The 25,479-nt window shown below is 39.8% G+C and overlaps 1 protein-coding gene across 1 annotated transcript in view; it reads right to left on the bottom strand.

The window, feature by feature from the left end:
• usp34 (ubiquitin specific peptidase 34) overlaps positions 1 to 25,479 on the bottom strand; it is a 133,071-nt gene that overhangs the window by 71,307 nt on the left and 36,285 nt on the right. Inside the window, 24 exon segments of the mRNA XM_079553218.1 lie at positions 1,408 to 1,493; positions 4,867 to 4,971; positions 5,037 to 5,189; positions 7,961 to 8,085; positions 8,155 to 8,195; positions 8,262 to 8,344; positions 9,866 to 10,066; positions 10,175 to 10,261; positions 10,335 to 10,418; positions 11,589 to 11,711; positions 12,428 to 12,553; positions 12,628 to 12,843; positions 14,379 to 14,479; positions 14,555 to 14,708; positions 15,989 to 16,115; positions 16,185 to 16,347; positions 16,418 to 16,517; positions 18,324 to 18,437; positions 18,590 to 18,744; positions 21,005 to 21,087; positions 21,173 to 21,268; positions 21,338 to 21,427; positions 23,463 to 23,590; positions 23,660 to 23,775. Of these exon segments, the coding sequence (XP_079409344.1) occupies positions 1,408 to 1,493; positions 4,867 to 4,971; positions 5,037 to 5,189; positions 7,961 to 8,085; positions 8,155 to 8,195; positions 8,262 to 8,344; positions 9,866 to 10,066; positions 10,175 to 10,261; positions 10,335 to 10,418; positions 11,589 to 11,711; positions 12,428 to 12,553; positions 12,628 to 12,843; positions 14,379 to 14,479; positions 14,555 to 14,708; positions 15,989 to 16,115; positions 16,185 to 16,347; positions 16,418 to 16,517; positions 18,324 to 18,437; positions 18,590 to 18,744; positions 21,005 to 21,087; positions 21,173 to 21,268; positions 21,338 to 21,427; positions 23,463 to 23,590; positions 23,660 to 23,775 (2,857 nt within the window).

Genomic DNA, 25,479 nt, shown 5'->3' with positions numbered 1-25,479 from the left:
AAAGGGAAAAATGTGTAAAAATTGGGACTAATTTGGGGAAAATTGGAAAAACTGTGTCAAAAAAAAATGGGGGAAAAATGGGAATAAATTGGGAAATAATGTGGGGAAAAGGGAAAACAATTGAGGGGATTGGAAAAAATATTAGTAATAACAAAATGTGCAAAAATTAGAGGAACATTTTTGAAAAAAAATGTAAGAAATTGTTTCAAAAAATGTGGGGAAAAATGGAAATAATTTGGGGAAAATTGGAGAAATTGTGTCAGAAACATTGGGAAAAGATTGGAAAATAATGGGGGAAAAGGGGAAAACAATTGAGGGGATTGGAAAAAATATTAGTAATAACAAAATGTGCAAAAATGAGGGGAAAATTCTGGAGAAAAAGAAAAAAATTGGAGAAATTGTTTAAAAAAATTGGGAAAAGATTGGAAAATAATGGGGGAAAAGGGAAAACAATTGAGGGGATTGGAAAAAATATTAGTAATGACAAAATGTGAAAGAAAATGAGGGGAAAATTTTGGAAAATAAGAAAAAAATTGAAGAAATTGTTTAAAAAAAATAGGGGGAAAATTTAAATAATTTGGGAAAATTTGAGAAATTGTGTCAAAAAAATTGGGAAAAGATTGGAAAATAATGGGGGGAAAAGGGAAAACAATTGAGGGGATTGGAAAAAATATTAGTAATAACATTAGTAATAACAAAATGTGCAAAAATGAGGGGAAAATTTGGGGGAAAAAATTGAAGAAATTGTTTCAAAAAATTGGGGAAAAAATGGAAATAATTTGGGGAAAATCGGAGAAATTGTGTCGAAAAGATTGGAAAATAATGGGGATAAGGGAAAACAATTGAGAGGATTGGAAAAATATTAGTAATAACAAAATGGGAAAAATTAGGGGAAAATTTGGGGAAAAAAGAAAAAAAAATGAAGAAATTGTTTCAAAAAAAAAATGGCAAAAATTGAAAAAAAATGGGGAAAATTTGAGAAATTGTGTCAAAAAAATTGGGAAAATATTGGAAAATAATTGAGAGGATTGGAAAAAATATTAGTAATAACATTAGTAATAACAAAATGGGGAAAAAAAGTGTAAAAAAATTGGGCAAAAGAATTGAAAAATTGGGAAAATAGAGAGAAGAAAATGGGCAAAAAATATATAATAAATTGGGCAAAAAAGGGAGGAAGTTCTTTTCTTCAATGCTGGATAAACAGCATCAGAAAACTTCTAACATCTAAAGATAAAAGATACCAAGACCGATACCAGTATAACAGTATTTTTCATCTGTCCCAAACTGTCCTGGTTAAACCCCCCCTGGTCAGACCTGCAGAGGCTTCACTGTGGCCTCCTCTGAAGGATGAAAAGATGATGATCCTCCAGAGTAAACTACACGTGGTGACATGTGAGTGTGACTGACCTCCGGATGCAGTCGGCCAGGTGTCGGGCCAGAGCGTCCAGGTCCAGCAGCGTGGTCTGCAGTGGAGCCATCGACAGAGAGAGCTTCTGTGAGTGAAATACAGCGCTCTAACAAACAGCTTCAACAAACAACACGGGCCAAAACCGGCGCATTCATCACCGCGGATTTTAAACACGCTGCAGGTGAAGAGCGGAAAAAGCAACACAGTAACACTTTATAATAACTACGCCTCATTTAGCTTTAATACATGATGAGTTAACACTTAATTTAGGGCTGCTCGATTATTGAAAAAATAATAATTACGATTATTTTTGTCATAATTGAAATCACGATTATTCAAACGATTATTTGTTGCCTTTAAAAAAAATCCATCAAAAAAGTGACAAAAATCCATCAAAAAAATGACAAAAATCCATCAAAAAAGTGACAAAAATCCATCAAAAAAGTGACAAAAATCCATCAAAAAAAAGACAAAAATCCATCAAAAAAGTGACAAAAATCCATCAAAAAAGTGACAAAAATCCATCAAAAAAGTGACAAAAATCCATCAAAAAAATGACAAAAATCCATCAAAAAAAAGACAAAAATCCAGCAGAAAAGTGACAAAAATCCCAAAATGTGAAAAAAAAAATGTGAAAAAAAAAAATTGAACAAAATTTTTTTGAAAAAAAAAAAAAAAAATGAAAAAAAAAAAAATTATAATTGATTTTTTGCGATTATGCTAATTTTGTAATCGTTTACTGTTGTAATCGAAATCGTAATCGAATTTCGATTAATTGCACAGCCCTAACTTAATTCATCATGAACACTTCTTTAGTTCACTGTGACAAACACTTAATAACTACTTAAAGGGGCTCGATGCCAGTGTTAATGTCGTCGACTAAAATATTTAGTCTTAATTTTAGTCAAAGTGATATTTTTGTGACTAAAATTGGACTAAAACTAAATTAAAAGTTTCTCATGAGACTAAAACTGTGACTAAAATGTCCAGATATTTGAGTCGACTAAAATCAGACTAAATAAACATGAAAAGGAGAGACTAAAATCATCCAAACTTGTATTGAGCGTCTGAAAGAGCCTCAGATTAGGGCTGTGCAATTAATCGAAATTCGATTACGATTTCGATTACAACAGTAAAAATCGCAAAAAATCGATTTTTTTTTTTTTTTTCAATTTTCTTTTTTTTTTTCAAAATGTTTTTATTTATTTATTTATTTTTTTCAAATTTTTAGTTTTGGGATTTTTGTCACTTTTTCTGCTGGATTTTTGTCTTTTTTTTCTGGATTTTTGTCTTTTTTTTCTGGATTTTTGTCTTTTTTTTGCTGGATTTTAGTCTTTTTTTTTTTTGGATTTTTGTCATTTTTTTCTGGATTTTTGTCTTTTTTTTCTGGATTTTTGTCTTTTTTTTCTGGATTTTTGTCTTTTTTTTCTGGATTTTTGTCTTTTTTTTTTTTCTGGATTTTTATCATTTTTTTCTGGATTTTTGTCACTTTGTTGATGGATTTTTTTAAAGGCAACAAATGATCGTTTGAATAATCGTGATTTCAATTATGACAAAAATAATCGTGATTATTATTTTTTCAATAATCGAGCAGCCCTACCTCAGATCATGTCAATTCTCTGTTAAAGGATCAGCTCTGAGCTTTGTTCATGTGGAGCAGCTCCATGAAGCAGAGGAACAACATTAAACATGATTATAATCAATATTATCAATACAAAGTCCACTAAATTAGTCTTAATTTTAGTCGACTAAAACTAGACTAAAATTGAAACTTTTTTTTTGACTAAATCTCGACTAAAATTAACTTACATTTTAGTCAAAACACTAAAACTAAAATAAAATATGTTGTCAAAATTAACACTGCTAGATGCAAGTTAGACATGTTATACTCACTGCTGCCGCCTCAGGTCATACGTGTAACTGCACCTTCTATATTAAACTCGTGCATGATTCACTTCAGACCCGAAGTAACGCCGTTTTGAGCGACAGTGCAGGATTTTAGAGGCTCGTTTTACACGTTAGGACACGGAGGAACATGTAGGGGGAGGGAAATACTTCATTTTAACATTTTTAAACTGTGTATAGTCCCTTTAAAGCAGTACTAAGTAACTCTTCCCCCTAGAGGCCATTAGTGCAACTGCAGGTGTAGTAGAAAGTTATGATTTTTTAACTTATTAATTGTCTTGGAGAGTAAATACTACGCTGACAGGAAAGGCGAAGGGAGAGAGGGTTACAGTGCATCCAATTATACAATGGAAATATTTTTTTTCACTCAAACTTTGCTGTAAATACTGTTTAAAGTGACGTTAGCCCGCAGTTAGCTTTGCCCGTTAGCATGTTAGCTTCTTCTTCGTGATTCTATTAGTGTGTATTGCTTTCTCCGCACCGGTGGCAGTGAAGTTGCAAACAGTTTTCTGTCCAGAGACACCAGGGGGCGATGAAAGACCCTCCAATCATCCCACTTGTATCACCCCCAGAGGGACTAGGAAAGGATTTATTAAGGTAAACACGTTACTTAGTGCTGCTTTAAAACAAGACCTTTGTTCATATATTAGTTCAGATTTGTTTTGGGATCTTGTTTAGTTTTTGGATAAGCTAGTTAGTGATGATCTGTGTTTTTGGAGTTCAAAGCGGAAATCCCTGTCTGTAGAGAGTGGAATCAAAATTATCATTATTATTTTGAGAAAACCGGCCAAAGGTTCAGTAAAGTCTGCTTTTGCTCATGTCTGTATTTATTGCTGCCTGTTTTGTTTCCCAGAAAGGAAAACCACATTTGGTTTTTATGCTTTCGTTCTAACCTCTTACCACCTGCCAAAACCAAATCCATTCTCTCCTCTAGGCCATTGTCGTCACTTTTTGTTTCACTTATGTGTTTTTGTCACTTTATTTGCTGGATTTTTGTCATTTTTTTGTTTGATTTTTGTCATTTTTTTGCTGGATTTTTGTCATTTTTTTGTTGGATTTTTGTCATTTTTTTGCTGGATTTTTGTCATTTTTTTGTTTGATTTTTGTCATTTTTTTGTTTGATTTTTGTCTTTTTTTTGTTTGATTTTTGTCATTTTTTTGTTTGATTTTTGTCTTTTTTTTGTTTGATTTTTGTCATTTTTTTGCTGTATTTTTGTCATTTTTTTGTTGGATTTTTGTCATTTTTTTGCTGGATTTTTGTCACTTTTTTGCTAATTTTTTGTCTTTTTTTGCTGGATTTTTGTCATTTTTTTGCTAATTTTTTGTCTTTTTTTGTTGGAATTTTGTCACTTTTTTGCAGGATTTTGTCACTTTTTTGTTGAGTTTTTGTCATTTTTGTCGCTTCTTTTTGTCACTTTTTAGCTTTTTTTGTTGCCTTTACATCCTCATTTTCCTCTGTTTTTTTGCCTCTGTTTTGAAGGAGCTTTCAGATTTGTAGAATGTGCAGAAAACCTGTTCCGCTCTGAATTCAGAGCTTAAATGAACCGTCGTACCTGGCTGGCGTCCTTCACGTGGATGTTGTCGATGAGTTTGCACAGGAGCCAGAAGTATTCCTTACAGCCGGTCCTCAGCAGCGGCTCCTCCTCGTAATCCTCCGCCTGAGACACACCACGCTTTAACACCCTAAAGGTAACGCCATCATAAAGGTAACGCCGTCTCTCACCCGCAGAGGTTTGAGCGCCTGCGCGTCCGACAGGAACTTGAGCAGCGTGGAGGCGGCGAGCAGCAGGAAGGAGCGGTTTATGGATTCCCCGCCCTCCAGTCCGCACAGCGAGAGCTTGTACAGGCCGTTACAGGCTTCGTGGCGGACCGACGGCTGCAGGCGGGACAGTGTTAGAACTCGTAGCAAAAGAGAAATGTTACACGCTTTAAATGTAACAAGTGCAGGTGACATTCACAGCAAATAACATGCTATATTAAAACAAATGGTAGCTCTGCCAATTGTAGCATTTAGTGCAAAAAAAAAAAAACACCTGTATCTGCAGCACCTACAGTAACTTTACCTCGCTCGTTAACCCCTTTACTCCCGCCTGAACCGAGCACATTCTCTCCAGTTTGGCTTTACCCCAATCCAGAAGCTTCTGGGAAAAAGGTGTGAAAATAGAGACAGAACTGAGACGAAAACAGTGATGGAAATGTGAGAAAAAAGTGAGAAAACATTGACAAGAAAGTGACGAAAAAATGACAAAAATGTGACTAAAAACGACAAAAATGTGACAAAAAAATGACAAAAAAATGATTTAAAAAATGACAAAAAAATGACAAAAAAATGACAAAAAAATGACAAAAATGTGACAAAAAATGACAAAAAATTATTAAAAAAATGACAAAAATGTGACAAAAAAGTGACGAAAAAATGACAAAAATGTGACAAAAAATGACAAAAAAGTGACGAAAAAATGACAAAAATGTGACGAAAAAATGACAAAAAAGTGACGAAAAAATTATTAAAAAATGACAAAAAATGACAAAAAAAATGATAAAAAAAATGACAAAAATGTGACAAAAAAATTACAAAAATGTGACAAAAAACGACAAAAAATTGATAAAAAAAATTGACGAAAAAATTACAAAAATGTGACGAAAAAATGACAAAAATGTGATGAAAAAATGACAAAAATGTGACGAAAAACGACAAAAAATTGATAAAAAAAATTGACGAAAAAATGACAAAAATGTGACGAAAAAATGACAAAAAAGTGACGAAAAAATGACAAAAAAGTGACGAAAAAATGACAACAATGTGATGAAAAAATGACAAAAATGTGATGAAAAAATGACAAAAATGTGATGAAAAAATGACAAAAATGTGATGAAAAAATGACAAAAATGTGACGAAAAAATGACAAAATGTGATGACAAAAATTACAAAATGTGATGACAAAAATTACAAAAAATTGACAAAAAAAATTGACAAAAAAAATGACTAAAAAATGACAAAAAAATGACAAAAATGTGACAAAAAAGTTACAAAAATGAGTTAAACACCCAACAAAAAATGATGGAAAAAAAATCTGATGTGAGGAAAAAGATCCCCTCGGTTCAGGCGGGAGTTAAGTTAACTCAAAGAAAACGCCACATTAGATCATTTTGAAAGTGTCAGTTCAGCATCAATTCTTTTACAAGTCACTTTTTAACATATGCTGTTGTCGACGTAACAACCTTTGCAATAAAAGTTGTAAAACTGTGAAAGTTGCTGCTACAAAGCTCTGTGATTGATAAATAGACACCACAACAGTGTTTCCTTAACTTTGTGAAAGGAGTGAAACAGCGCCCCCAATTTGACGCTGGTGGTCAAAAAGTGTACTGCATCCATATTTACCATTGAGAATGAATGGAAGAGAGTTAGTATTAACCACACACAGAGCAAAAGTAGGTCACCCTCAACAGAACTGTTTCCCCGATATAGAGGGAAAATGATTTTGTTTTTGAGGACATTTTTGGTCTTGCCTCCTCCTGAACTAGACTATGGTTGTGTCACTCAGCCCGGGTCTCTCTGTAAACTCTTCAACGGTCTCACGAGCACAGAATCTCAATCTGTATCTTAACACTTGTATTTTTTGTAACTGTTTAACATATTCCTGATTGCAAAAAAAAACGTTATAAAATATCTTTATTTAACCAGGACGTCCCACTGAGATTAACCCCTTCACTCCCACCTGAACCGAGCGCTTTTTCTCCAGTTTGGCTTTACCCCAATCCAAAAGCTTCTGGAAAAAAGCTGTGAAAATAGCAACAAAACTGAGACGAAAACAATGATGGAAATGTGACAAAAAAGTGACGAAAAATTGATGAAAAAGTGGCAAAAATGTCACAAGAAATTGACAAAAAATGGAAGAAAAATGTTGACAAAAAAATGACAAAAATGTCAAAAATGACAAAAATTTGATTAAAAATTGACGGAAAAAAAGACAAAAATGTGATAAAAAAATTACAAAAATGACAAAAATTTGATAAAAATTGACGGAAACAAAGAAACATTTGATTAAAAAAATTACAAAAATGTGATAGAAATTTGACAAAAAAAATACAGAAAAGTGACAAAGATTTACAAAAATGTGACAAAAAATGACAAAAATGACAAAAATTTGAAAAAAAATTGACCAAAAAAAAGACAAAAATTTGATTAAAAAATGACAAAAAAATGACAAAAAAATGACCAAAATGTGACAAAATGTGACAAAAAAATGAAAAAAAAAAATAGATAAAAAATTGACGAAAAAAATGACAAAAATGTGACAAAAAATTTGTTGAATACCCAACAAAAAATGATGGGAAAAAAATCTGCTGACGTGAGGAAAAGGATCCTCTCGGTTCAGGCGGGAGTTAAGAGGTTAAGAATCTCTTTTTCAGGGGAGTCCTGGCCCCAGAGAAGAACCTATTGTACATATTTTTCACAGTAGGGGAAACCAGAGGACCTGGAGTAAACCTCCGCAGACACGGGGAGAACATGCAAACTCCACAGAAAGACCCGGTTCAGGCGGGACTTGAACACAGGACCTTCTCGCTGGTCCTGTGTTCCTCAGGGAGTTCAGCCCATGATCCAGAGCTGATCCTCCTCACACACACCCCCTCGCTGTTCGTTACCTCCGGGATGAGCAGCGTGAGCTTCTTGAGCCAGTCGTGGAGGTGGTCGCTGTCGGCCAGACTGGACTTGACTGAAGACGAGCAGTGGGCCCAGCTCACCAGCAGCCACATGGAGTAATGAGTCACTGAGGAGACACCGCGGTTACAAACCACACACAGGCACAGAATCCACCCCAGGTCAACCAAGCTTCTACCTTCATGTCTGGAGCGATGGTCGGACTGAGCCTTCAGAACCCTGAAACCAGAGGGAAACGTGAGAGGCAGGTTCAGACGGAGCCCGGGCTGATGTTTCAGTCCAAACCTGTGTGCGAGGTTGTCGTAGGTGTAGGCCACGTTGATGAGACGCTGGATCAGAGACGTTTCCTGCACCAGACTCAGGAAAACCTACAGAGAACAGGATCAGCTGTGAGGATCTGAGAGGAGCAGGGCTTTCTGATACCGGCACTTTAACCACCGATACATGTACGACATCAATACACAAATAGTAGGGCTGTGCAATTAATCGAAATTCGATTACGATTTCGATTACAACAGTAAACGATTACAAAATTAGCATAATCGCAAAAAATCTATTATATATATTTTTTTTTCTATTTTTTTTTTCTTTTCGTTTTTTTTTTTTTTTGTTTTCCCACATTTGTTTTCTAATTTTTAATTTTGGGATTTTTGTCACTTTTTTTTATGGATCTTTGTCTTTTTCTGCTGGATTTTTGTCTTTTTTTGATGGATTTTTGTCATTTTTTTAATGGATTTTTGTCATTTTTTTTTGATGGAAATGGCCAAATCCGCCGAATTCTAAATAGTGGATAGAACAAGGTTTTCATTTCTGGTTTAATTTGGTAATATATTAGTTAAAAGATTTTGGATCTTCAGTTATCAGTGGAAAAAATCTGTTTATTTTCTCCTTTTTCCCCGTGTTGAAAGTTCAATAAATCAGGCAGTTATTACATATTAGGGCTGTGCAATTAATCGAAATTCGATTACGATTTCGATTACAACAGTAAACGATTACAAAATTAGCATAATCGCAAAAAATTGATTATAATTTATTTATTAATTATTTTTTTTCAATTCTTTTTTTTTTTTTTTGCAAAGCAGACTTGTGTTATTTCAGGCGCTGGGATTATTTTCCCTTTGCTTTTCTCGTGCCACGGCTCGTGCTTTTGTCTGACATAAAAACAAACGGCGCTGTGTGATGATGTCATCAGGCCGCGCAGCTCAGTTTGCTTGTGCAGGTGTGAGGGCTGGCCAGCAGGGGGCAGGTGTGAAACAGAGACCTCTCTTTAATCAAGGCGTACTTTGTCATTTTTTTGCTGGATTTTTGTCACTTTTTTGCTGGATTTTTGTCATTTTATTGATGGATTTTTGTCTTTTTTTTGCTGGATTTTTGTCACTTTTTTGCTGGATTTTTGTCTTTTTTCTGCTGGATTTTTGTCACTTTTTTGCTGGATTTTTGTCACTTTTTTGCTGGATTTTTGTCACTTTTTTGCTGGATTTTTGTCACTTTTTTTGCTGGATTTTTGTCACTTTTTTGCTGGATTTTTGTCACTTTTTTGCTGGATTTTTGTCATTTTTCTGCTGGGTTTTTGTCTTTTTTTTGCTGGATTTTTGTCATTTTTCTGCTGGATTTTTTTAAAGGCAACAAATAATCGTTTGAATAATCGTGATTTCAATTATGACAAAAATAATCATGATTATTATTTTTTCAATAATCGAGCAGCCCTATTGCATATTTTAGAAAAACATTTGGAAAAACCTTCACAATCTAGTGAAGTCCAAGCCTGTAAAGTTTGGGGTCTGCAGGATTTTGGCAAACAGCGTCTTCCACAAAGGAAATGACCATATTTGGAGTGTTGTCGGGGGGATTCCGTGTTTAGTTTAGTTTAGTTTAGCTCTGGTTCTGACCTCCGTGAGCCGCGGGATGTGCAGGCCTTTCCCGTGCTCCACCGTGGACTTCCTGGATTTGCCCGGCCACGCCCGCTTCCTCTGGCTCTCGCTGAGTCCGGACCACGAGAAGACGTCGTGATAGGCCAGGTCCAGGTCCGCCGGGTCCACCGCGAACTGGCAGATGAGCTTCAGCAGACAGGCCAGGCAGTCCAGCAGCCACTGCAGAGACACGGGGACAGATGTTACACAGGGCGGGACAAACAAAGCTTACCTGGAGGAAATAGAGCTTTGACCAAACAGCTGTTAGACTTAAGTAACTCTTCTCACCACAGTCCACGACTCCTGGTCTTTCGGCTCCAAAATCCCAGAGTTAAAGATCTCCAACAGAAGCTGAAGACCTCCAGATGAAACGAACTGGAAGAAGAGCTGATTACAACATTTGACCAGGTTTGGTTTAAACATCGAAACAACAGTCGGATGGTCGTACTTTGCAGCTCCAGGAGTTCTTGCTGTTCTCGATCTGATCCTCGCTGGAGTCGTCCGAGTCCGGGTACAAGTCGCTGTAGCTGCCCTGAAGGAAGAGCAGCAGCAGAAGGTGAGAACATGATCCTCACACACGGATGCAGACGGCATCGTGTCATAGAAGGGGGCGTGGCCTCGCCGAGGGGGAAAAAAGAAGGAAGCACAACTTTTCCGTCTTTTTAGCCATTTTCTGGTGAAATATGAACTAAAGTAAAGTCTAAATCGGGTCCATATGGATGTTTATTCACAGCAGATTGTTCAGTAGAAGCAAAAGAAAGGCAAACGTAGCTAGCGCTAGTTAGCGTTAGCAGTAGCATGATGCTAACATGAAGTAACATGTTAGCATTCTCCGTTATTCATGTATTTATGGGCTGTTGAACCACTTTGCTCGTCCCCATGTCTTTGTATCTTTATTTAGTAGAAACTAGATTCATATTTGAGCATTTGTTAAAGTAGTTTTTGAATAATTAGAGAAAGTTCAGATTTGTTTCCCCCTTAACTGTTTTCAAACATGACCATATATGGGCGACTACATACTGCCGCCACATTTAGCACACTGCCGCTAGCTTTAGCATATTGTCGCTAGCTTTAGCATACTGTCGCTAGCTTTAGCATACTGTCGCTAGCATTAGCATACTGTCGCTAGCATTAGCATACTGTCGCTAGCATTAGCATATTGTCGCTAGCTTTAGCATACTGTCGCTAGCATTAGCATATTGTCGCTAGCTTTAGCATACTGTCGCTAGCATTAGCATATTGTCGCTAGCTTTAGCATATTGTCGCTAGCATTACCATATTGTCGCTAGCATTACCATATTGTCGCTAGCATTACCATATTGTCGCTAGCATTACCATATTGTAGCTAGCATTAGCATATTGTCGCTAGTCGCAGCATAATGCGTGGCGAGTCTAAAACTAACTCAGTGATTTGATTCTCCCGGTTCTGTGATTAAAATGAAATAAAGCAGGTCCAGATTCACTGAGGCTTAGTGAAACTTGTAGCTAACTTTCATCACGATGTTCCTCAGCTCCCCTGAGGTCCATGGTCTGGGCTTATTGGCTTTTATTCGATCGGCTGATATTGTAAAATAAAAAAATCGTCCCTCTAACAGCGACAGGTTTATTTATTTTATTATTCACAGTGATGGAGAGAAGAGTGAGTGTGTGTGGAGAGAAGAGTGAGCGTGTGTGAAGAGCATCACAGATGAGTGTTCCTCACGGTGGACTCTCGGTGGATGCGGCGGTTCGGTTTCCCCAGAGCCTCGATGATCTCCAGCGCGTACAGCAGTTTGTGAGGACTCTTTATCCTCAGCAGCTCCTTCCAGCACAAACCCTCCTCCGTCTGAGAAGCACAGAGAACGTCAATGAAATGTTTAATGTACATTTTTTTCTATTATTTGTCACTTTTTCGTCCATTTTTTCTCAATTTTTCGTCCATTTTTTCCTCAGTTTTCTGTAAATATTTTGTCCATTTTTGTAAAAAAAATTGTCCATTTTTTGTCACTTTTTCAACAATTTTTTCTCAATTTTTCGTCAAATTTTTCTCACTTTTTTGTAAATTTTTTGTCCATTTTTGTCATTTTTTTGGTGCATTTTTTGTCTATTTTTTGTCACTTTTTCATCAAATTATTCGCATTTTTTTGTCAAATTCTTTTTGTCATCTTTTCCTCCATTTTTCCTCCATTTTTTCCTCACTTTTTTCTCAATTTTTAGTCAAATTTTTCCCACTTTTTTGTCCATTTTTTGTCTATTTTTGTCATTTTTTTGTCATTTTTTTGTCCATTTTTTCTCAATTTTTAGTAAATTTTTTTGGTCCATTTTTTGTCTATTTTTTGTCACTTTTTTGTCCATTTTTTTCTAAATTTTTCGTCAAATCTTTCTCATTTTGTCAATTTTTGTCTTTTTTCGTCCATTTCTTCTCAATTTTTCGTCAAAATTCTTATAACTTTTTTGTCATTTTTTTTGTCCATTTTTTGTCACTTTTGATATAAAAATCTGACGAAAAATGATCGCGGCCTGGACCGCCTCGTCGGAAAAAGCGGTTTAAACATGTCTGACCGGGTCGTCTGAGATGTTCTGAAAGGCCTGGAGCATCTTGGGGCAGGTGGGCAGCAGCATCAGCAGCTCCCAGACTCGCCGGGACAGGTTCTCCGCGTGAAGGTGCAGCTCCTCACAGCGGGCGCTCTGCACACACGTGAACAGTTGAGCATTAATATCATCATAATAACCACGTGTGGGCGTTTGACCGCGACCCTGACCTCGGCGCCGTCCTGGCCCTTGTCCGAGTTGGGGCTGGGGGGTTTAAAGCAGGCCAGCATCTCCAGCAGCTCGAACAGGGAGGTGAGGTGCGGCTCCTGGAGCAGCAGCAGCATCGGGATGTGCTCCTTCTGAGGCGGAGGCAGGCAGGACGCCGGCAGCTGCACGCCCTCGCCCTTCCTCTCCCTCCGGGGGGCGCCCAAGGACACGAACACCATCTGAGAGGAGGAGACGGGGTTAATGCAGGAAACTGGGTAAAAGGCGACACACAGAGAAGCTAAAGCATCAGCGAAGACCAGAGGCTGTGGGGGAATCGAGGAAAAACATACTCTCAGATTCTATATGAAACTTTTACTGTGGATTATTATAAATATGAGGAAAAAGTCTGCTGCAAGTTTGCTGTCATTTTATGTTCATTTTAACTCCCGCCTGAACAAAGCACATTTTCTCCAGTTTGGCTTTACCCCAATCCGAAAACTTCTGGAAAAAAGGTGTGAAAATAGCAACAAAACTGAGACGAAAACAATGATGGAAATGTGACAAAAAAGTGAGAAAACATTGACAAAAAAAGTGATGAAAAATCTATGAAGAAGCGGCAAAAATGTCACAAAAATGTCAAGAAATTGACAAAAAATGACAAAAAATGACAAAAAAATGACAAAAAAATGACAAAAATGTGACAAAAAAAATGACAAAAATGTGACAAAAAAAATGACAAAAAATGGACAAAAATGACAAAAAAATGACAAAAATTTGATTAAAATGTGACAAAAAATTGATTAAAAAAATGACAAAAAAATGACAAAAAACTGACAAAAATTTGATTAAAAAAAATGACAAAAATTTGATTAAAAAAATGACCAAAAAAAATGACAAAAATGTGACAAAAAATGACAAAAAATTGATTAAAAACATTACGAAAAAACGACAAAAAATGTGACAAAAATGTGATAAAAAATTGACAAAAAAGTTACAAAAATGAGTTGAATACCCAACAAAAAAATGCTGGAAAAAAACAAATCTGCTGACGTGAGGAAAAAGATCCTCTCGGTTCAGGCGGGAGTTAAGAGGTTAAGCGTAGCCACATCCGCCTGTATTTTTAAGTGATCAAACCTAAATAATGGACAGAACCTGGTTTAAATGTGTGGTTTGTTTTTTTTATATATATGAAGTTGTTTCGTTTTATTAATGAGCTTGTCATTGGTGAAAAAATCCCCTTGTTTTTTGGGGGCTCAAAGCTAAAATAAATCAGATGAAGAACTAGGTCTCTCTGAAAAAATCTTCAAGATCCAAGTCCAAGCCTATAAAGTCTCTAGGACAGGTCACTAAATGGAGGAACTGCCAAACCGTCCGGATCCGAACCTCCAGAGCCCCTGGACAATTTTCTGAGTAGAGGACAAACCCATCACTGCATTGGCTCATAGTGTACATAATACAGGCTTCAGATATTTAGGAGCCAAAATCATTTTTAGAGCAATATTAGCAATATTTTCAAAGCAAAGTAATTATTGTTGGATTTAATAAAGACTTAAAAATCCCCATATAATGTGAAATAACCCTGTGTGCTCCGGTCCTTTGCTTGACATTTCTTTTTCAATTTGGACCTTGGTGAAATGTAATGCTCTAGGTGCTACTGAAGTGGAAATGTGGAACAAAAACGTTGTAAAGAGTGAGTTTGGTCTGTTTGTATTTGTATTAAAACGAAGCTGTTGAGGCAGAACGTTTGGCCTGATTATCATAATGAAGCTCTGACCTGCATGTCTTTGAAGCCGAGCTCGTGCAGCGTTTTCTCGTCGTAGTCTGTGGTGAGTTCGTGTCCAGAGGAGATCATCCTGACGGGCCCCATGAGCCCCCCTGCAGACACACAGTCAGTCTCTAAACTCTCAGGTGTAACTGGACTGGACCTGGTGAGTGAAACGTGCTTCAGACCTGGGAAGTCTCCGGCCGCCTGCCTCCCGCTCTGACCGAACTCCTGCAGCTGAGGCTGTTGGTTCAGCTGCTCCTTCTGGAGGTTCTCGTACCAGTGAGTGACCTCGGCCCTGAGGTCGGCCACCTGGTCGCTGGGGTACATCTCTATGGTCATCTGAAACGGAGGCGGCAGTTAGTATGGGACGGACTCTACACTCGGCTACGCTGTGATTAAATGAGGGAGAAGAACTAATATTAACAGCAGCAGATTTTGTCTTTGAGATTAGAAATGATGAAAAAGATCCAACACTAGTTAAATCCATTACTGCAGGATGAGTTGTAGAACAGAAATTGACAAAAAAAATTATGAAAATAAGAAAAAAATTGATAAAAAATTTGACAAAAAAATAACAAAAAAATGATAAAAAATTGACAAAAAAATAACAAAAAAATAACAAAAAAATAACAAAAAAATTATAAAAAATTGACAAAAAAATGACTTAAAAAAAGATAAAAATTTGACAAAAAAATGACAAAAAAGACAAAAAAACGACAAAATGTGACAATTTTTTTTTACAAAAAATGTATAAAAAACTGGCGAAAAATGATAAAAATGTGACCAAAAAAAATAAAAAAAATAAAAAAAAAAATGATAAAAATTTGACAAAAAAATGACAAAAAAAAAGATAAAAATTTGACAAAAAAAAATAAAAAAAAAATTATAAAAAACTGGCGAAAAATGATAAAAATGTGACAAAAAATAAATAAAAAAAATAAAAAAAATTGATAAAAATTGGACAAAAAAAAGACAAAAAATGACAAAATGTGACAAAAAAAATTACAAAAAATTTATAAAAAACTGACAAAAAATGATAAAAATGTGACAAAAAATAAATAAAAAAAATGACAAAAATGTGACAAAAATGAGTTGAATACCCAACAAAAAATGATGGAAAAAAATCTGATGACGTGAGGAAAAAGATCCCACACTAGTTAAATCCATCACTGCAGGAGGAGTTGTAGAACAGAGGGGAACGTGCTGGCGCTGCATTAAGTGAACGGCGCCCCCCGTTGGCCACTGCCATAGTGGTCTCGACCCGATTATCCTAAAGGCATTTGAAAGGCAAACCTGCAGGGGGCGCCCCACTTACTTAACCCCTGAACTCCCACCTGAACCGAGCACATTTTCTCCAGTTTGGCTTTACCCCAATCCAAAAGCTTCTGGGAAAAAGCTGTGGAAATAGCAACAAAACTGGCCATTTTGTAGGAGTGTCTGAATGAAAAAAGTAGTGCACTCAAAAGTGACTATATAGTGAGTATATAGGATTCAGCCCACCGACGGAGTCACGGAGTTAAAGACTTTATTCCAAATCAATACAAGGGGGAAAAAAGCAAGGGGAGTTTTACTTGAGGACCGGAGAGCAGGCGGGACTGTGGAGATCCTGGGGTTGGTACCTTGTCTGGGAGTCCGGCGGGCTGGCACACGATCCTCAGAGGCAGAGACTGTTTGTCGCTCAGAGCCTTGAGGTGACTGCTGATCCCCGTGCCCTCGATCTGCCACTGACGCAGGTGATACGCGAACCTGCGGGGGCACAGACGCCGCGTGAGCACGGAGGGCGACGCGTGAGGAGCGGCCGAGGCCAGCACGTACCTGCGCCTGAAGGCCTCCAGGTGCGTCTTCAGCATCAACAGCCCCCTCTCGATGCTCGTCAGGCTGGAGTGAGCGTCTTTCTCCAGATTCGCCGACGCCATCAGCAAACTCTCCATGCACTTCCTGATGAACTCCTGCTCCTTCTCCAGGCCCGTTTTACCCGCTGGAATCGAGAGCAGAGATCAGCCGCGGGACAAACGTGCACAAACCTCTGGGCGTGAGCGAGCGCAGACCGTTGATGTAGTAGGAGTTGATGTACTGGATGGCGGCGCGGCTGATGTCTGCGGACTGAGCCCTCAGAGCGATGCCCCAAAGCTGGTCCATCCCACACAGCTGGAAACACAGGGGAACAGCACTCGTTATGGAGGTTAACGACATGAGGGCTGATACATGTGGATATTAGGGCCAGGAACCCAAAAAAATAAAACAATAATCGGAAAATTGCAGTTAGTTAGAAATTGCTGTGAATGACGATTACCGTAAATGCTCTAATATCGGCCGGGGCCTTTATTTACTCAAGGGCATCAGGACCAGGCCTTTATTGGAACCAGGCCACAGTTAGAGACAGGCCTTTATTTCTATTTGAGCAAAACGGACGACCAGGAAAACGAAGAAAAACGAGATTTGTGTCCATTTGCACCTAAAATATTAGGTTCATTTATTAATGAACATTTCAAACCCTCTCCCAGCGGCTGGAACATTGACGCCTTTTATTTTGTCGGGACAACAGGAAGTGTTTCGTTGCTGTTAGCGGAGCTTTGACATCAGTGTCACTGCAGGTTTCTGTTTCGTTTTTACCGCAGACCGGATTATTTGTTGTTATCTTGTGTAAAAGGCGAGTTTAGACGGAGCGTTTGTGTTTGTGATCGATCATGAGACTGACCCGAGAGAAGACGAGACGCTCGCGCTGATGGGAGGAGTTATTTTGAGGCGTGGGACTGACCTGCACACGGAGCAGCTGGACGTGCTTTGAAGACGCGATGGAGACTTTATTAAAACCCTGGAGGGTCACACGACATTTGCCCTGTTTCCAAATATCGTCACAGGAGGTTTGAAAAGTGGCTAAATCTGTGTCAAAGTTACGCTGGGATCAGCTCCTCCGCAGCGTCCCCCCTCGGCCCGGGTTCAGTTTGTTACTTCCTGGCCCGGACTCCAGGACGGGGCCTTTCTGTGGAGTTTGCATGTTCTCCCCGTGTCTGCGTAGGTTTCCTCCGGGTACTCCGGTTTCCCCTACCACTAAAAACATGTGCAATAGGTGAATCCTCCAGCCAGGTGATTCTGACCATCGGTTCCACATCATGGAGACGGGTCCCCGGGCGCGGCACTGCCGTCGACCACTGCTCCTGACGGGTCGCCCCAGCGGCATCGAAGGACGGGTTAAAAGCAGAGGACACATTTCCCTACGGGGACAATAAAGGAACAAACAAACAAACAAACATAAAACACAACACCTTTGTGAAGCCTCTGCTTCTCCACTGGAGTCATTTCACTACAGAGCGACTGAAACGCTGATAAAATGGCCGCACGTTGGGGGGATATGGAGCGGGGACTCGATTTTACGATTTATTTTTTAGAAAATCGTCTGTTTTTAAAAGCATGAATTAATTGAATTCATTAGAATTAGCAGAACTCTCCATCCTGCTTTGTTGCTCAGAGACTTGGCCCTTAAACAAGACGATCAGATCAGATCAGATCAGATCAGATCAGATCAGATCAGATCAGATCAGATCAGATCAGATCAGATCAGATCAGATGGCTTTGATAGAGAACATCGAGTGGCCCCAGCACGTTTCCAACGAGCGCTGAGCGTCCTGCCTGGGCAACGTCGCCTTCCTCCTGACCATCCAACAAGAGCCATTGTCCAGGTTGACCCGAGGGCCACAGGCTGGAGACGAACCCCCCACTGGCTCAGCGTGGGGACGCCCCCCAACACATCGCAGGAGCCCTGAGTACCTGAGCATCACTTGGCCTCCCTTCATACAGCTGTAGGCAACATGTCTCCCCCTGGGCCTCCTCTTTCCTCTCTCTCACCTCATACTCCGTCATCTTAAAGGAACCCGTCTTATGGCACATTATTTTAACCCCCCGTATTAAAACGCCAGTCGTCCCGGCCCGAGCAGACGTGTTTCAGAGCAGCACCTCGCAGCTGGAGGCGTTGTCCAAGGCGCTGGTGGCGAGTCGCGCTAAGTTACACAGATGCTGGAACAGGTTCAGCCCCGTCATAGAGATGGTCTCCGGCTTCAGCTGCGGCATCTGCAAACACACGTCCAACTATCAGACATGAAGCCCTGGAGATGCAGCAAAGGGTGGTGGGAGGGGCTTATGGGGAGACTGCATGAACAATCAGGAAGTGCGTTTACTTTTAGCTCGATCAACACAGCACACACTCAGCCGTTCTCTCGTACCTTCTCCAGAAACAGGTGCTTGTAGGTCTCCATGCCCATGGCGTGCTGGTCTTTGCTCCGGACCTGATTCAAAAACCAGTGCAGCGCGTCGTCGTAACATTCCCCGTCCTCCACCAGACAGTGCCACAGGATGTCCACCTGCTCCAGACTCAGCCCTGGCACAAACACACGGGAGGATTACGAGCTTTGAGTTTTACTCCAGACTCTCTCAACCAATCACTGATGTCCTCGGCCTATTTTATAAAATGAAATCAAACAAAAACTCTTCTGAGTTAAGAGTCCGCCTAAGACGAGGCCTTTGTGTGGACGTGTACAAAGGCCAGGACGCGTGAGTCCCACGTGTGTTCATTAAAGCTGCCTTAAGCGAGGTGTTTTTGAAGTCTCTTCATCGCGGTGCCTCGCGGTGGGGGTGGGGGAGGGTGGGATGGGCTCGCGCACACATGCAGCTCTGCCCAAAAGGTCTGCAGAAGCCCAGACCGGACGGCCCGTGCGTGGAGCGCTGCAGAGTCAGACCTGACTGAAGATTGATGCTGCGGGCGGGGGCGGGGGCGGGGCCACGTGTGGTGCGGGGGCGGGGCCACGTGTGCACTGCTCGTGCTGCTTAGTAACAGTTGTTACTGAAATGTATGTCTTTCCACAAGAGCAGTAAACTATTCGTCCATTTTAAAGAAGGTTATGATCAGATTTCGTATTAATGAAACTAAAAAGGTGATGCGTGTATCTTATTCGAGACAAAAAAATAAAAAATAAATAAAAATTAAAACCCGACCCGACCCGACCCTCATGCATGACATCTCGGCCCGAGCCTAAAATCTAACCTCTAATATCGGCTACAGGGTTACATTTGTTTATATTTTCTGTTGGTTATGTGCCTCGTGATTTTTTTCAATGAAAAAAATGTGCCTTGGCTCAAAAAAGGTTGAAAACCACAGGTTTAGACCACACGCTGCTCTGATTGCATTCAATGAACTACGGAAATGAAACACACATTCATCCACATAAATCAGATATGTTCAAAGTCAATGTTTGGAGATTTACATGTATTTGCTAAACTGCAACTTTCATGAAAGTCTGTCACTTTTTTTGGACATTTAGAACAAAATAATTCCATTTAGAACCAAGTTTACAGCACAGCACTTTTTTTTCCCGCAACCCTCGAACGCCTCAGCCTCTGCTCCGGTGCTGCTTTGCTTTGTGAGGAAACAGACCTGAAGCTCCTGTAGATACTGGACTAATAAACAGGAGGATTTCAGCTGCGTCAGAGCAGGTCGGTCACATGTTTATTGTAAACTTCTGTCATAATGCTAAACTGTTAGCCGCTAACTGTTGCTGCGTCTTCTGCTTCGAACATTTGCATCTCTTGTTCATGTGTTTGTGTTTACATGGTGCGGGGGGGGGGGCATGTGGGGGTGAGGTTGTTGCTGTGAGGTGAGGGCATGGATCTATTATAATAAACGGGTTAGGTGGAGGGTGAGCTTATTGGTGATGCATCTGTGCCGGGCCGGCAAAACGGGATCACTTAGAGCAGCTTTAACAGGCATTGTCCATACCAAATAAACAAATAAAGTTTCAAATTTTTTACCCCAAATTTGTCTGAAAAGCTTAAAGAGGGGGTGTTCTGCTTTTTTCAGTCCCATAGCACCAGTCTATATCTCACTACAATGATGACAAACCTTCTGTTGGTCTATAAATGCAGTAAATTAGAATAACTGCCTTGTATAAAATGTCTCTCTCAAAATGGCTGTCGTGAATGTCTTGAAATAGGCCTCTGTCTCTTTAAGAACCTCTGAGCCTTTAGACACGCCCCCTCCACACGCTGTCTGTGGCATCAGTGGGGAGGGGGTTCTGCTGAGGAGCAGTGGTTGGTTACTCGGCTGGTGACCAAAGCTCGGAGGCGTCTCCAGGAGGTGGGGGCGTTCCTAGGAGGACTCAGGCAAACCTATCCCTAAAATGGCCGCCATCAGAGTTTTTACAGATTACTCAGAAATACGTGAATGTGCCAAGGCAACACTTCAGCCATGTTTTTAATGAGGGAGTGACAGAATAACATGATGGAAAGCTTGAAACAGTCCATTTTGCAGAATACCCCCCCCCCTATATATATGATTTAAGTCGGTTGTGACTAAAATGTGACAAAAACGTGACGAAAAAGCCACATAAGAGCAACCAAACAGCAACAGAAAAGTGACAAAAAGCGATGTGGAAAAAATGTGATGAAAACGAGGGAAATGACAAGTTTAGCTGAGTTTTGTCGGTCTTAGCTTTCAAACGAGGCTGTAACCTTTTAGATAAGCTTGTGCCATTCCTCAGGTCTTCATTATGAGATGAAGAAAAGGGGCGCAGTGTTCGCCCGGCCTCAGGCGCTCATGCAGTGCAGCTAAAGTAAAAGCATAAGGTAAAAGGCTGAAGTCTCACTGAAATGGTCCGGAGAGCCCAGGGTGGAGAAGACGCAGGTGAGGAACTGCAGTCGCACCTGGACCTCTGCGCTGTGGCTGTATCTGAAACAGAAGAAACCCCCGTTCACACGTCTCCTCAAACCAAAGCAGAATCCGGATCTTTCAAGGCGTTCGTGGCGACACTCACAGTGCAAACTTGTGCCGCTGCTCCCTGACCTCCTGGATGTAGTGCTGGAGATTGTCGAAGAACAGCCTCATCATGTGCAGCTCCTTCTCCGCCCACCTGAGGAACACACGCAGACGTTACGGCCGAGGAACTTCCACGGAGAAGGTTCGGAAAGGGGCGTCTTACATAGTGATCCAGTGAGTGTCGTAGCTGGAGCCGAACTGCTGAAAAGTGCCGAACAGTTTTGGGAGCAAACGCAGAGACACCACCACAGACCTGAGGAACACGAGACGAAGATGAAGAAGAAATACGACAAGTACAGGCTTCGATCAGCGCGACAGGAGGAGATTCCAGGCAGGAGGATTAAGGCGGGTCTAGTGCGTTTAAGGCGAGACGCTGCTTCTTCAAAATCTAAATAATGGATCAAGCCGTATTTTTGTATTTTTATTTTTTCATTTTTGTAACTTTGTCATTTTTTTGGTCATTTTTTGTTATTTTTTTGTAAATTTTTAATCAATTTTTTGTAATTTTTTCATCATTTTTTTAATCACATTTTTGTCATTTTTTGGTCATTTTTTGTCATTTTTTGTCATTTTTTGGTCAAATTTTTATCATTTTTTTGTAATTTTTTATCAATTTTTTGTAATTTTTTGTCAATTTTTTTTTATCACATTTTTGTCATTTTTTCGTCATTTTTTTTATCATTTTTTTGGTCAATTTTTTATCAATTTTTTGTTATTTTTTCATCATTTTTTAATAACATTTTTGTTATTTTTTGTCATTTTTTTTGTCATTTTTTGTCATTTTTTTGTTATTTTTTTGTCAAATTTTTATCACATTTTTGTCATTTTTTTGTCATTTTTTTAATCACATTTGTCTTTTTTTGTCAATTTTTTGTGACATTTTTTCCACTTTTTCATCAATTTTTCGTCACTTTTTTTGTCCCATTTCCATCATTGTTTTCGTCCCAGTTTTGTTGCTATTTTCTCACCTTTTTTCCAGAAGCTTTTGGATTGGGGTAAAGCCAAACTGGAGAAAATGTGCTCGGTTCAGGCGGGAGTTAAAGGGTTAAGTGCTTAAATACCGATACGAGAACAAGGCATTTTCTTCAACAGACTTTTTGAAGTGAATAGACGGTTTATAGACTTTTCACAGCAGATTGGTTAGTATTTCGTTAATTTACTCATTTACATTTCCTTAAGTAAAGTAGGCGACACTTTAAAGAGAAGTTACATCCGAATTGAACAGATATTTTTATTCCTCTTTCCATCACAGACAGAACAGCTCATGTCCTAAAGCTCCTCAGTGCTTGTGCTTTATTCATTTATGTGTTTTTATTTAACACTAGTATTGAGATGTTACTTATTACTGCAGATAAATGGTCTCTTTTCTCCTTTACTTCAGCTCCGTGTGGATTTTCTCCTGTGTTTTCAGTAACTTATCCAGTAGCTTCAGCATTTTGATTGTTTTGGCTCAATATAAACATGCTGTATCTCTTTATTTTGGATTTTTCTGACGACTTTTTAGTCGCTGGGTTAGTTTTTCAGATGAATAAACCCCTGGGCATAAAACGGAGTAAGAATCGCCAGAACTGTTAGCACCTTTAGCAACATTAGCATCATTAGCCTGTATGTTGTAAACACTGCAGACTCAACAACATTTAGGTCTGGTTAAATCCAGCTCAGACTCTGGTTTAGGGAGAGTCGTCTGTAATAAAGTCAGCTCTATGTGGATTATTGTATTTACACTAAACTATTCTCCAGTTTGTTGTTATTTTCTCTCCTCAGTGGAGCTGCTCCTGTAGGAGCGCCGGCCTCACGTCAGGTGGTATCGGTTTCTGGTATCGGGACCTCATTAATGAATACGAGTATGTGGTATCGGCCCGATACCCGATACTGGTATCGGTGCATCGCTAATTAGTTACAAACATTTTGGGGATTTAGGATTATGTTTGTTTTAAAGGCAGTCATTAGTGGAAAATGTAAAAAAAGAAAAATATTTCACTTGTTTTTTGTGTTTCAAAACTCAATAAATCAGGCAAGAAAAAAGACATTGGGCAATTCAAAATATTAAGTATAAAAGTGTAAAGTACAGAGTCTGTACAAACAATAGCCTAGAAATAAGTGAAATTGCCCATAATTTCAGTAACTTCAATAAATCAGTCCATGGGGTCAGATACATAAACGTGAAGATAAAGCCACTCCAGCTGTTTTATATCAAGTGAATTAAGATGAGAGAGCTTTTTAATCTAATGTTGAGTGCCATAAGCTCTTCTCTCTTAATGCGAGTGTGAAAACCCGCGTGCAGGTACCGGTGGTGAGCGAGGTTCTCCAAACAGCCCTCGATGAACCTCATTCTGATCTGACGGTCCGTGAACCAACAGACCAGCGAGCACAGCAGCTTCTCCGCCTCGTTTATCAGCCCCTCCGACAGATGGATCTGAGAGAAACAGGAAACAGGATCAGAGCCGAGAACCCGACAGGAAACGCGAGTGTGAGGAGAACGTACGGCGTCGTCGTCCTGCACCAGGTCCCACAGCAGAGTGTTGCCTTTCTTACACACATTGTCCAGGTTGATGTCGGTGACGGCGTGGCTCGAATACTGGTGTTTGTGAACGGCCGGACCTGAGGACACAAGAGAAGAAGTTGTTTTGTATTTACATAATGTATTTCTTCTAATGTACGTGAGAGTGACCCAGAGTCCCAGAGTCATAAAAATCACATAAAAATCACACAGTCACATTTGGATCGCTAATAAAGACTATTCAAAAACACAATAACATATTTGAAGTTCGATATATTGAGGCAGTAAGTCAGGATTAACCCTTGTATTATGTTAAGGGTCAATTTGACCCATTTCAGTTTTTGTGTTGATCAAAGTACTGGTTATCCTTTCTTTTTCTTGCTGAAATTTGGTGACTTTTCCTCATCTAGGGTCATGAACTGGTGTGTAAAATCTGGACACTTTGATGTGTAGTGGAATGTCTGTGCAGAGTTTGTATACAAAGATGATGTTGCGGGTCATTTTGACCCAGACGCTTTAATTTGGGTAAATAGCTGTACTTTTTACTTTGATGTACAATTGTTTGTATTCTGATTGCCTCTGAGACCCAGAGCCAGGTGTGTGAAGAGAGGGAACTTTCTCACACTTGTCCTTGTCACTGTTCTCATGTCATCTCTTTGACAAACTCACCAAAAATGAGCTCCAGAAGGATGACATGTGAGGAGGCTTTATCACAGATTTTGAACTGGGATAGTGATGTAGAGGAAGAGATTTCAGAAACAGGATTTTTCAGAGACAGAGGACAATGTTATTGCTGATCCAGATTGTCAATTTTCCTACGATGAGGAGGATTCAGAGGACGAGTCTGCCGTTGTTCCTCCAACAGAAGAAAACCAAGGAATGCAGCAATCATCATCCACAGAGGGGACATGGGCATCTAAGGACGGTAATATAAAATGGCCAACATCACCACACCCAAGCCGAGGCAGACTATCATCTTCCAATGTGATCAAAATGACTCCCGGTCCTACAAGATTTGCTGTCACACGAGTTGATGATACTTGAACTTCTCCACTTGAGGTAAGGACGAGATCGTGAATACAATCGGCCAAAATGAGTTTCCTTCGCAGGGTGTCTGGGCGCACCCTTCGAGATCGGGTGAGAAGCTCAGTTACCCGGGAGGAGCTCGGAGTAGAGTCGCTGCTCCTTCACGTCGAAAGGAGCAGCTGAGGTGGCTCGGGCATCTGTTCCGGATACCTCCTGGTCGCCTCCCGCGGGAGGTGTTCCAGGCATGTCCTAGTGGGACCAGGCCTCGTGGAAGGCCCAGGACACGGTGGTGGGACTATGTCTCCGAGCTGGCCTGGTGTCGCCTCGGGGTCAGAACAGCTGGAGGAGGTGTGTGTGGATCTGGAAGTCTGGGCATCTCTACTGAGACTGCTGCCCCCGCGACCCGGATAAAGCGGAAGAAAATGGATGGATGGATGGACGAGTTGATGAGATTCAATCAGCATTTCAGCTCTACATATCCCCACCAATAGAGAGGATTATACTGGAAATGTCCAACTTGGAGGGGAGACGTGTGTTTCAAGAGAAATGGAAGCCACTGGATCAGACTGACTTGCATGCTTACATTTGAGTTCTGTTATTAGCTGGAGTGTACAGGTCTAAGTACACTCCAGGATGAACAGAGAGAAGGAAAACAGGATGAGAAGAAGGAAGGAGAGAGCATGGCAGGAGGAAAGAAGGAGGGAAGAATTGTCATTTTGACCCGAGAGGAGGACAAGAGGATTAGACTAAATATTTCTTAAATATAGTGTTGGAATTAA

The sequence above is a fragment of the Gobius niger genome (assembly GCF_951799975.1).
Source record: "Gobius niger genome assembly, chromosome: 3".
NCBI lineage: Eukaryota > Metazoa > Chordata > Actinopteri > Gobiiformes > Gobiidae > Gobius > Gobius niger.
The sequence above is the reverse complement of the archived record's forward strand: the minus strand, read 5'-3'. Positions and strand labels throughout refer to the sequence as shown.